This window comes from Amblyomma maculatum, chromosome 1, assembly GCF_055883805.1.
Source record: "Amblyomma maculatum isolate TAMU_Amacu chromosome 1, ASM5588380v1, whole genome shotgun sequence".
NCBI classification, from domain to species: Eukaryota; Metazoa; Arthropoda; class Arachnida; order Ixodida; family Ixodidae; genus Amblyomma; species Amblyomma maculatum.
The window spans coordinates 151,180,816-151,192,666 of record NC_139344.1 but is presented as its reverse complement, the minus strand read 5'-3'; the positions used below and the strand labels follow the sequence as shown (position 1 = coordinate 151,192,666).

The window sequence follows — 11,851 nt, the reverse complement described above, 5'->3', positions numbered from 1 at the left end:
CTAATTGGAAATTCCTATGTCCATTTGTGGCCAAAGAAGCCGGCAACCTAAGAGAGAAGGGACGAAGTATGGGAGGCGTCTACAGAGCTCGACATCTGCCCACTTTTTACCAAACATCACACAGCCTTCATGGCCCTGATACTCTGATAGGCTTTTATTTTGTTTAGGGGACAGAACTGGTCTAATAATATGTTACAAGGGCACCCACAATCCAACGCTGCTCTTACCAGCCACTTGTGTTACCATCTATTTAAAGGAAAGTTTAGGACAAATCAATGTTGGTCTGTATCGATAGACTGCAGCATTCTAATGACAATGAGACCACTGTCACCGTAAACAGCAGTTTTATAATCTCTGTGAGGCAAAAAATGAAATGTAGGCATCACCTGCAGATTTCACTAGTAAACTATGTGCAGTGACACCAAATACATTGGTTCCAGAGGCTATACTTCCATCCACTTAAAAATTAGGGGTATGCTCATTCTTCGCCTTAAGAGTAGATGCAATAGCACCTTTAACACTGTCTTTTCATTCTGCAAAATTAAAAATTATTTTTTTTTGTTTCAGTAGATTATTGGGGAAAGGAAGATGCAGTATCTGTGTCACTTTTCGGTGGGCACCTACACTGAATTTGTAAATTGGTTTATAGGAAAGTAATGGTGCAGTATCTGTCACATATACTAGTAGACACCTGAGCCACATGTCCATTTTTCCTACCAAGTTCCAAGCATTTCTGACAAAAACCAACAATACCCGAGCTAAAACTGGGGTACTATAGCGATGGCTTTTTGACCGAACGAGCTGTATACGCTTTGCTTTGAGTGCTTCTTAGTGGTAACATCACAAATTTTGATTGATAGCATGGAGAATATTTATATTCAGTTTTTTCTATCAATTAGATTTTTTCATGTTGCATAGGCGTTAATATGCCCAGAATGAGCCACGGAATCAATATTTACTAAGAAGAGTAATTAGATATAGTTGTCCTCAGTGACCCTTTAATGCGACTCATTTTGTTGCGTTGTTTCTCTGAAGACAGTGTAGTAACAGAGTCAATTGGCCACTTGGGGCTGTGACTGCTCATATTGCTGCCAGAGTTGACATTGACCAGTGTGCACGAGTTAAATGCTTTGCATTAATTGCATATTGTTTGCATGATCTCTTTGGCAAACTTAATACTGTCAGAACTGTTCGGTCAATTAGGGTGATTACCTTAAAAGACTTTCTTAAGGAAGTCCATCGTACACATTAAAAGCTAGCACATTTTCAGGAATATGTATGAGTAAAGGCATTTAGGATTTATTTTTGTGCATTGTATGAGTATTTACGTGAAATATTATTGCAGGAGAAAGATGACTCCCACTGTTAAAATAGGGGCTCCTAGTATAGAAAGAGTGAAGCTGCATACATTGCTGCAGCTTTAAGAAAGATAGCATCAAGCATGAAATGTTGATAGGATCGGTCGAAATTGTTCCATAGCCCTCCATTACGGTATCTCTTACTCTGGCTTCTTTCACAGCTACCATCCTCCCTTCCCCTACAGTGCGGTTCAGGTGTCCACTGAGGAATATGACAGATACTGCACCTTCTAACCAATTTTTTTATCTAAATTTTTTGCACAATTTGGTGCCTTCCTGTGTTGCAAAGCAGTTGGAATATTTCTCTGAAGTCATGTTTTTTATTCTTTGCCCTGCTCCATTGTTACATGATAGCGGGAGACATCTACAGATTGGTAAGATTCACATAGGGAAAACTTCCATCTTGTAACACATGAGAGCTGCATAAAGGTACATACATACCTCTTCTAGCCCATAGCTACTTTTTCATGTCGCAAACTGTGTGCCATCTTCATTTATTTCACCATTCCAGTGCCATTGTTGCATGAAGCCTTGTTGCATTACTGTCTACAGTAGTGCTCACTAGTGTAAAAACATGCACAACAGCAAGCCATCTCTTGCAAAGCTTCTTTAGGTGCCGATCATTCATTGGTCATTGACAAAAAGGCATTTTCTTCCATATTTGTGCATGTCAACAAGGTAATTCACAGACACTTGTATCTCAAGTTGTCTTGAAGCAAGTGCCAGATGAAAAGAATATATTTTGCAAATGGTGCTCCCTGACAGGCGGCAGTCATTTGAGGTGAGCTACTGGCAGTTTTTCTTTGATACACATTTGATGTTTTTTTGTTTTGTTTTTTTTTTTTTTTTTTTTCATAGGCTGATTTTATTATGTATTACTTTCTTGAACCTACTGTTTCTGAATGCAAATAGGTCACTGGACAGGTAAGGACTTGTAGCAGGTTTATTGGTATACCTTCACTATTAGGTCTTCTAGACAGTACTGCAAAAAATTCGCTGTGTTTTAACTCTGGTTAAGCCTAGTTGGATTGTGATAGCAACGGCGGAAACGTCTTTTGCTTGCTACATTATTCCCCTATCTCACCCTATCAGTGTAAGGTGCTACATTATTGGGGTCACAAACTCATCCTTTAAGTGTGACGTGAGAGCGTAAGTTACCAGGCTTCTTCCTCTTCTTCTTCTGCTCCTCCTCCTCCTCGGCTGTTCAAGGTCAAGTGTGGCCTCCGCCAGGACTACGCGACGGCTCGTAACCTGGTGCAGTATTGCTATCGCAATAAAATTTCGGCAGCACCTCGCAAAGCATTTTGGAGCATCTTTACCAGGTTCATGCTCAGAGCACTGTGTTTGTTGGATACCAGTTGAAACTTTTTTTTTTTTTTTTCATGATTGGAAATCTCATCACCATTGTAAACGGCAAAACAAACACAAGAATTTTGTATGTCTACTTTTTGGGTACTGTTTTTTGCTTTAGGCCTATGTAAAACCACTCTTACCATGCAATTCAAATCCCATTTAATTTGCATTACACTTGTATGTCTCCCAATGAAATATTTGATCCCACGATTCCTTTTGTGAATAAATGCTTGGGTGCTCTGCATGTTGTGCTGGTCTTCATTCACTGCACCTCAAAGACAGTTCGCTCTTTTAGACACAGCAGTCGTGGCTTCCAGCTTGTGTGCTTGGGATACTAAAGCCTTGCTGTTTCAAACGTATTACATAGAATGCATGCCAAGACATGACCATGCAACGTTAATGTTCGGCTTAGAGCTAGGCCAGTGGTAATCGATTTTGATTGCACCGCGACAAAAATGAAGACGAGCATTCAATCAAAGCCACATAGATCTGGGGTGGCTTTCTTTCAGTGAGAAAATCACTGCAGCCTTGTTGTACGTCGTAATGCTGTTGCTCATTGCTCGGCACGTGATGGGTGAAAGTAACTGCCACATTGCAACTAGCATGGAAAAAAACAAGGGTCAGCAACAAAAACGAACTGACGGGACAGCTGATGTCTTTCCATGCTAGTTGCAATCTCAGTCATTTTCTCAAACACACCAACTAGCCCAACTGTCTCATTTGATGTGACAGATGGCAATCTTTGAACCTCTTTGGTCTACTTGATACTAAGGCTGAGGCTGTTGTTTCTGGGGTAGGATAGCTGCCCTGACGAAGTGATATGCCGTCGTTGATCATCTTTCCTTCTGCCCACTCTGGACTATACTACTCTTTCCACTTAAATGATGCGAGAACTGCTGCACATGGTCTCGGCCGTTGATTTCCTTCTCTTCTCAAGGTTTTGTTCTTTTTCTCACTAATATTATTGATATCTGCCAACTGGTGTCTTCACTACTTCGAAATCTCAAAGCTTCCTGCACGTTGCTTGGTTATTGCAAGCACAATAGCTGCTTTCTCAGCTGCTCTGCCTGCGTTGAGTCTCTGCACTTGGCTAATGTGCTATTTCTGAGGTTTCCACGTTAGTCTTTGACTTCTATTGTCATGATGCCTCTCACTGGCCCTGCTTCATGTGTGTTATAGTGTGTTACAGTCATTCTTCCATTGCTTTCTATAGCTATAACTCTGGTCTCTCTTCTTCCTCTGTGTTGTACCAAGTGCAGGTTCCTGGGTACATGGGCTTTATGTATACGATGTTGTCCAGCCCTTCAGGTGATTCATATCTCTTCCATTGTGCTTATGTATGGCAATTTGAGTTTCAGTGATCTGCCTATCTTGCTGTTGACTAAGCAGCATCACTGTGACGTTAGGTGGGCTTCAATTATTTCATACACGATGTTGTGTATTCCTAGCTTCATTAGCCCTTTTGTTGATGTCCTAATCAGAATGCTGAGGGTTTGCTTGTATGCTTTCCTTATCAGGGCATTAATTTTCTCCTTGTCTGATTTTTTTCATTCTAAGGTGTGTTGTGACATATGCAATTCTGCTGATCATGAATGCCTGTATTAGCTTCAGGGTGCTGTTCTCTTTCATGCCACTTCACCTGTTAGTGATTCTGCTTATTCCCCTAGCTACTTGTTCTTTTGTCTCTGCTAGGCATCATATTACCTCTTGAATATTGTTGCTGTTTGTGACAGTCATCCCAAGAATTTTGGCTTTTGGGACTTCCCGAATTCCGATCCCGTTAAGCCCCACCTCGACAAGGTTGTCATTTCTCTCTTTCCTGAGTATTGGAATTCATATGGGTGTGTTTACTTAAAAATGGTAATCAAGGTCCCGTGACCATTTTTTGTTTGCAATAAAATTTTTATGTTTCGACACAAAGGAATGAACCTTAGTTTTGCAAGAAACGGCGTAGTTTTCTCAGAAAAAAATCTATACCACTAGAGATGGAAAACGCCGTTTCAAGTTTGGAGACTTGCTACTTCCACACTAAGGTCTTGTCATCCATTACTTTTTAATCACTAAATCTATGCAACTTTTGTTTTTACAAAAACTATTAGAAACTCATTTTGTTGTTGCAGTTGATTTAATACGAGATCTTAAACTTTGCTTCAGGAGCGACGTGCTGCAAAAAAGTGCGTTTTCAGCCTTACATACTGGCATGAATACTTAAGGTGTTTGCACTAAAGCTATTGCTCTTTACTATGTGGGTTACATTCTTAATTTCACACAAAATTTAGAATTCTAGGTTGCTAGGTGTGTTCCCACAAGGCACCAGATTCGCCCGAAATTTGAAAACAGCAAAAATTGGGCAACTTTGATTCCAGTTCAAAGAAAACGTCAGCTTCGATTTTTATTAAGATCCCTCTCACGAATCCTCAGTACCTCAGAAATATTATGGACTAAAACAGAGTTACATTATGTTGTTTGAAGTTATAAAAATAAATATAAAACCTAGTGCTTAATTGTCCTTAACATTTTCAATATTCAGCCGTACATTCTGGCACGACTCAATAAAGTGTTGCCACTGAAACTTTTTGTCTATACTGTCCAGGCCATTTTTTTTTATTTATGGAAAAATTTGAAGCTCCAGATTTGTCCATTCTTCATTCCTCCTCCACTGCCACTGTGCATCCATATTACAATGTCATCTGCATAGAGAACATATGTGATGCCTCCTGGCATCACGAGTTGCTGTGGCTGTGTGAAATAGCATTGGATTTATAACTGTGGGGTGGCCCGCGTTTATGGGTTCTGCTTTGATCTTGCCTGTGTTAAAGCTGACTAGCTCCGTGTTCGACCAGGAAGTCTTTACTATTTCGATACATCCTTTAACCACAGTTCATATGATCTGTAGGTCCTGTGCTTGACATTGTCAAATACTCCCTTGCGATCTGATGCTAGTATAACTTGAGAACACACAAACATCCTAGTGGATATGGCAAGGTATGCACAGGGGGCAGGAAAGGAAAGGTAGCAATTGGGATTCTGAAGAACATCAAGGAAGCCGAAAGGCAAGCAAAGCCAATGTGGATGCATGAATGCATCAGCCCGCGACGGGAAATGAAGGTGCATACGCCGCAGTCCGAGCTCTCCTACATCATCACTAGACCTTGCATACTTTCCAAATTGTATGTTCGAACTTTTTTTTTTTTGCCGACAACAGAAAATATGATTTAAATTTGACCTCAGACATTTAGTCGAACAGGGAAAACAACTAGCCTCTAAAAGCGCACTCTTCGGAATTCGATTGAAAATTGTCACGCACGTCTTCCGAACAGCAATTAACCACACAAGCTGTACCACAACTTCGGTGCGGTAAGGCGGTACCCCGAATTAGCGTCTCAGGGGGGCCCGGAGTTTCAGCCTTCATTCTTCATGCTTCATATGCTAGCTCAAATAAGTTTACTTTTATGCTAGCCACGGCAATCGCTCTTCGTTGTCACTTGCCACGCACAAATCCTTCCTCCATGCACCATGGTAAACACCCTCCTTACACACCTGCGTGCAGTACGCATGCGCGTGTGTAATTAATGTGCAGTAAACATCTTATTCACTGTGCAGTATGCAAGTGTTTCTATTTCTTGTTTTACGATATTATAGTGTATAATATTATACTATAACATAATAATGATAGTAGGAATATAACAATACTTTCGGTTTCGTAGTAAAGCGTTGCTGAAGTGTTTCTGCTTCTTCCTTCTGCTAATACAGAATTGCCGACGCGTGCGAATATTGATTTAAAATAACTGTTCCATGTTCTCAAGTAGTCGGTAGAATGATATGCATTCTTTTCTCGCGTTGGTCATTGGTAGATTCGTAACATTTGTTCGTAATTTGAAACGTTATCACCGCCACTTGCTTGCTTCTGTTATTCTTCCCGCAGAACCTCGCGCGTATTTATTTTTCTTGCTCTAAACTTGAAAGAGTATGATGGAACGAGACCTTCAGGTTAAGAGTTATGTGAACGTTGGTCGTCACGTTCACCGTGGTCACGGTGCTGCCAGTGCTGCTTTCGCTTCAGCCGAAAGTTTTGCGGAAGCAGCAACATTGCGCCTGGAAATGTTGGAAAGGTTGGAAAGGCAGGAAAGGAGGTATACGTATCCTAGTGTTATAGTGTTCTAGAATTGAGAAGTGTGCCGTCTGCCGCCGGCGAGCTGGTCGTTTCAGCGATGACAGGAGAGAGGGCGCTGTGTGCAGGAGGAGCGCAGTGAGCGCGGAGCAGACAGCTGGGTGAACCGTCACCGCTAGTTCAATCGGACTCCGAAGACGCAATAAATTGTGTCGCTCCCACACGCTTGTATTAAAACGGTTATGTTCATGAACAAAACAACTAGTTCCCTATAAAATAAGCGGCCGTCGTCAGGGAACGGCAATACAAATACAGGCAATGTAAGATACAGATTGCCGACGAACTGACAAGCAACGGCAAGATATATTTCCTGAACGTATTGGGTGCTTTAGTTCTCGAACACTAGCGGGAGGTTCAATGACGAATGTCTAACGTATTTCTATGATCATGTAAATTTTTAATATTGGATGCACCGGTTTATGCGAGCTAGACTGAAGTCTTCTATGCTGCATTGCCTTCTTTAAGCAAGTGCGTCCTGACAAAGCCAAAATGTCATGCTGCCTCAAATGTTCGTACAGTTTCGGACTACGCATACGCATCAATATGCATTCGAGGATCCATTCATCTTCGTACCTCCTCCCTTTTTTCGATTTTCGGCGCGCTGCTTCGAAACAGGCGCGTACGGCAGTTTGCTGCTTTTCTGGAAGGCCGTTAATTTTTTGTGAAAAAATTTCTTCGGAGATGTGTTCATTCATGGCCTTCATGCGGCTCAGGCTCATCTTTGTTTTACTTAACGTCTTTATTCTTCGTAGAGTGCGCCGTGCGTTAGTGGTTTTTGCCGTAACCACTTTTCGAGACCTTCTTCTGGAGAGCTGATTAAGGATGAGTTTCCGCTGGTATTTACAGTGAATGCATGCGGCATCGCTTCCTTTCACTATGAGTGAGCACTTCTTGGAAAAAAAATGTTCCGTTGTACGACGGGCATCGGAAGGTAAAGGTTCTAGGCCTGCGCCTGTACAAAGTCAGCTTGCTTACGTCGCTGTTAAATTTTCCGCATCTTCTCGTGATCCAACTTCCTCCTGCTTCCACTTTCTGCCTTGCAATCTCACCTCAGCGGCAGCTGACTTTCCGTCCCCTTGCACTTGAAGTCTCGACACCTTTTTATCGCGCTAGCCTGCTGTCACGATCTGTTGCGTCTTCTTCGCACTCAGCGTACAGGATTATATCTTCACAATTTGGCAACGAAACTTCTGACCAGTTCTTGGGAATTTTAACAAAAAAATGACAGCGTTAAGAAGCGCACTTCAAGAGCCTCAGTACTCGTGTCTTCTTCATCCACGTGCATTTCCGACGCGCCGTTTTTATTATTTCCCTCTTCTCGTCGTCGTTTCGGCACAGGAAGCGGCTGATCAAATATTTCCCTCTTTTCTCTTTTTCGGAAGCGATTTGGAAAAATATTTCGGTGCTCCAGGAAAGATGGTAGGTACGGCATCCTTTGTCAGTTCTGGTCGATCACGAGGGTTTTCAATGACCTCTCCATTGACGGTTGTCTTCAATTAATGTCCTCTCAATAAATCGTGGCTAAAAGTGACGCTCACACACGACGCAAGTTTCATCAAGGACTCTGTCCCCTCCTTTTATGTTCCGTGACCACGCTTCGCGACGAGCAGACTCCACGGGAACGCGAAATAAAGATCGCGGTTCTTTACATGAGTGGTATCCACTATCGCAATTTGGTACGAAGCACATACCATCTCGTTTGCTCCGTCTTCTTTCCGTCATCCTCTTCGTATTACTATTCGAAGTACATCACCGCACAAGCTCAGCAAACTCCGCACAGTCTAAAAAGCGCGGGAAAAAGACAGAGCAGTGACTGCGGACAGCAGCGGGCGAGTGTGATTCTCTCGCCGAGCGGAGACAGTGTATTTTGAGAAGGGAAGGGTTCGAATAGGGAAGGCAGCAGAAAGAGCGCGCAATGAGCAAGAAGAAAGAACGAAAGGAAAAGAGCATTCTTCGCTCAACAACGCGCCATAGTACAACAGCCAGAGAAGCAAAGCGATGCAACAAAATTCACGCAGGAAACGAACCGTAGAAGCAGACGCCCCTAGCCTTTCCTCTGCTGCGCGCGCGCTTGTGATGCGCTCCTACGGCTGACAGCGCCACCTACGCTTTTCATCGCTCCGGCGACCACGTCGCTCCCATTGCAGCGCGCCGAAGACGGCACACTTCCCAATTCTAGAACACTATACTAGTGTCAACATCCGACCCGACTCGGGTCGTAGCGTTCCTCGGGCTTGTTTTGTTGGAAGTGGTCTGCGTAAAGTAGTTAGTTTGTGCGATCGCGGTGTTGTGAACGAACGGATTTGTTTGATAGCGGCCCGTGGGGTGCGTAATTATCCTTTTTTTTTTTTTTAATCAGAACAGGTAGCGATCCACGAAGTGTGCCGATTATTCTGTGCCCTGTTTGTTTCTGTACCTGCTAGCCCTAAATGTTTGGCGCTGAAGAGCGTTTTAGATGCAATCGCGGAATGGAGAAATTTTTTCTTATAAAATCGGTCTTTGTTCCTGTTGCATCTACAGGTTGAGCTCGCTAAGCATGGCGCCCGGTGGTCCTGCCGAAAAAAAGAACAACGTACTTCCGTTATGGGGCAACGAGAAAACGATGAACCTGAATAACCTGATTCTCACGAACATACTGTCTTCGCCGTACTTCAAAGTAAACCTCTACAAACTGAAGACATATCATGAAGTAGTGGACGAAATATATTACAACGTAAGTTTGATAGTCTCTCTCTGTCTCATATCTGTTCTCATTCCTGCAACTTGTGCTAAGTAACGTGAATGGCTCCTTTACGGCCCTCTTTTTCTTTTTTTCCTGCTGTCATGCAGCTACATTTGTTCTTGTTGAATCGTGAACAACTGTAGTTGCATTAGGCTTACTCCTAAGTTAACTGGGCATTTTGTGTTTATCTGATGCCAGGCGTTAGCCTTGGGGTTGCCATGAATTTTGATTCCCTATGCGAAGTCTGATTGATGTCTATATGGGTCAGTTGTCCTGCTGTTAGCCCGCAATTGTTCGTGCGAAATTGCAGAACGACCATGGTGTTTCTAGGAGTTTTAGAGAAATTTTAGTTGGGAGAAGTTGTGATTGCCAGTTTGTACTACTTTTAATCGCTGTATACAATGCAACTCTTGCTCAGGTGCAGCATCTGGAGCCATGGGAAAAAGGAAGCCGAAAGACATCAGGCCAGACAGGGATGTGCGGAGGGGTAAGAGCCGTTGTGTTATAGCCTTCCTGCTGTCTTGTTGCATAGTCTTCCCGCTGTCTTTCAGTCCTGTTGAACAGCATTATTGTCACAGCCCCATAATGATTTTTCAAGACTAGCCTTGACCTATATAGGTTTGATTATTTTGTCACAGACCGAATATGACCAATAGTACAATCTTTAGCGGTGCAGCTTTGTTCTTTTCTTGACATTCTGCTGCTTATTGAGTTGTGCATGATTGCAGTATCAAAATTTATTTATTCTTAAAGTTTCAGCCCATATCTAGTGCACATGGCGCTGGAAAGTGGCATCTTGACTTTTGCATCTGTAGGTTGGCAAAAGCCCTTTTTCCGTCGCAAATGGTAGTGGTATTGACAGCACAGTTTGCTTGTAAGGGGAGACAGAATGTAAAGAAACTGCAGTTTTAAATAAGAAGTCCATTTTTTTATTATTTTTGTCGATTTTTGGACTGATAAAAAAAAACACTCGGCAAAATTTTATTCACGGGAGTGTTCTACAAACAGGTCAGCAGTGCCTGCAAGCTTTTTTGGGCCCAGGGAAGCAGCCTGCAAGCACTATTTTGAAAGCACACATGTGGGGTGTCCTAGCGTGCAACATGTACCCTTGCCGGAGGAAACTTTCCTACAAGCACGCGTGCAGATGTACGGAAAATTGAAGGACAGGCTGGAAAAACAAAGAACGGCAAGCCCTTATTGGCTAGCAGACCAAAACTGAAAACGCGATTGGTGCAACGCAGCACATGAGGTTCCAAACATATTGTGACGGGGAAGATGTAGCATAATCGAGTAGCATAATCGGTGGCGACGGCGATCCATTTGTTCCCCGAGGCGGAAACTGGGAAGGGGCCAAGAAGGTCAACGCCTACACTGGAAAACGGGTCAGTCGGTATGGGGATTGGCTGCAAATGACCTGAAGGCAAAATTGTGAGCTTCTTCCGACGTTGACACACTTCACATGCGGCAATGTACTGCTGGACAGAGCGGTAGAGCCCCGGCCAGTAGAAACGCCGGCGCAGGCTGTCATATGTGCGAGATACACCCAGGTGGCCAGCCGTGGGAGCATCATGAAGCTGTTCAAGGATGGTGGAACGCAGGTGTTGGGGGAACGACGATCAAAAGGTCTGTGCCATCTGGTCGCATATTACGTCGGTATAGGGTGTTCTCGTGGAGCACAAATAAGGCGAGAGATGGATTAGGGTGGTCGGAGATAAGACGGGGGATAATGGAATGCTGTGCTGTTCGTCGGCAATATTTTTGCACCATGTGAGGGCTCGCTTTGTCGGACTACATTTGTTCACATCCGACGCTGAATCTAGTCACATTGCTTTTCTGGTTGATTCAAGCATACATATTTTTTGAAAGAATTCCAGCTGTGAAGTTTGTTGTGCCGCGGCTACGGTAGACAATGCCGCTTCACTAAAGAGAGCGGCTGATGTCGACACTTCAATGAAGGGCCCAAAGGGACTGAAAAGAGTCTTAGACAAGCTGGACATTGCTTTGGTGCACACATTGGCAGGATCATAGAGGAGAACAACAAATTATGTGTTGTGCGAGCAAGAGAATTCCATATTTCAAATGTGATCAAAAAAAGAGCGGCAACTTGAAGCAGCTGCTGCTTAGCAGCGAATAGATGAAGAATAAGGACTAACATATGCTGCTGGCTGTTTCCTTTAGCATTGGAGCTTGGGAAGTAAAGGGGGCGATTTTCAATCTTTGAGTTCATATTCCTCAATTTCTCTTTGT

The 11,851-nt window shown here is 43.2% G+C and overlaps 2 protein-coding genes across 4 annotated transcripts in view; both read left to right on the top strand.

Annotated features, from left to right (window-relative positions):
- LOC146204611 (uncharacterized) overlaps positions 1 to 2,949 on the top strand; it is a 32,214-nt gene extending 29,265 nt beyond the window's left edge. For 2 of the 3 annotated variants that reach the window (XM_084589299.1, XM_084589298.1), the window contains one exon: positions 2,568 to 2,949. In XM_084589299.1, the coding sequence (XP_084445425.1) occupies positions 2,568 to 2,720 (153 nt within the window). In that variant the 3' untranslated portion in view covers positions 2,721 to 2,949. Of the gene's footprint in view, positions 1 to 36; positions 2,140 to 2,567 lie in introns of all 3 variants that reach the window. The other variant, XR_014703975.1, reaches the window with a different exon arrangement.
- Positions 2,950 to 9,050: 6,101 nt separating this feature from the next.
- LOC146204610 (uncharacterized) overlaps positions 9,051 to 11,851 on the top strand; it is a 60,121-nt gene continuing 57,320 nt past the window's right edge. Inside the window, exons 1-3 of the mRNA XM_084589297.1 lie at positions 9,051 to 9,207; positions 9,403 to 9,595; positions 10,023 to 10,091. Of these exons, the coding sequence (XP_084445423.1) occupies positions 9,419 to 9,595; positions 10,023 to 10,091 (246 nt within the window). The 5' untranslated portion in view covers positions 9,051 to 9,207; positions 9,403 to 9,418. The remainder of the gene's footprint in view (positions 9,208 to 9,402; positions 9,596 to 10,022; positions 10,092 to 11,851) is intronic.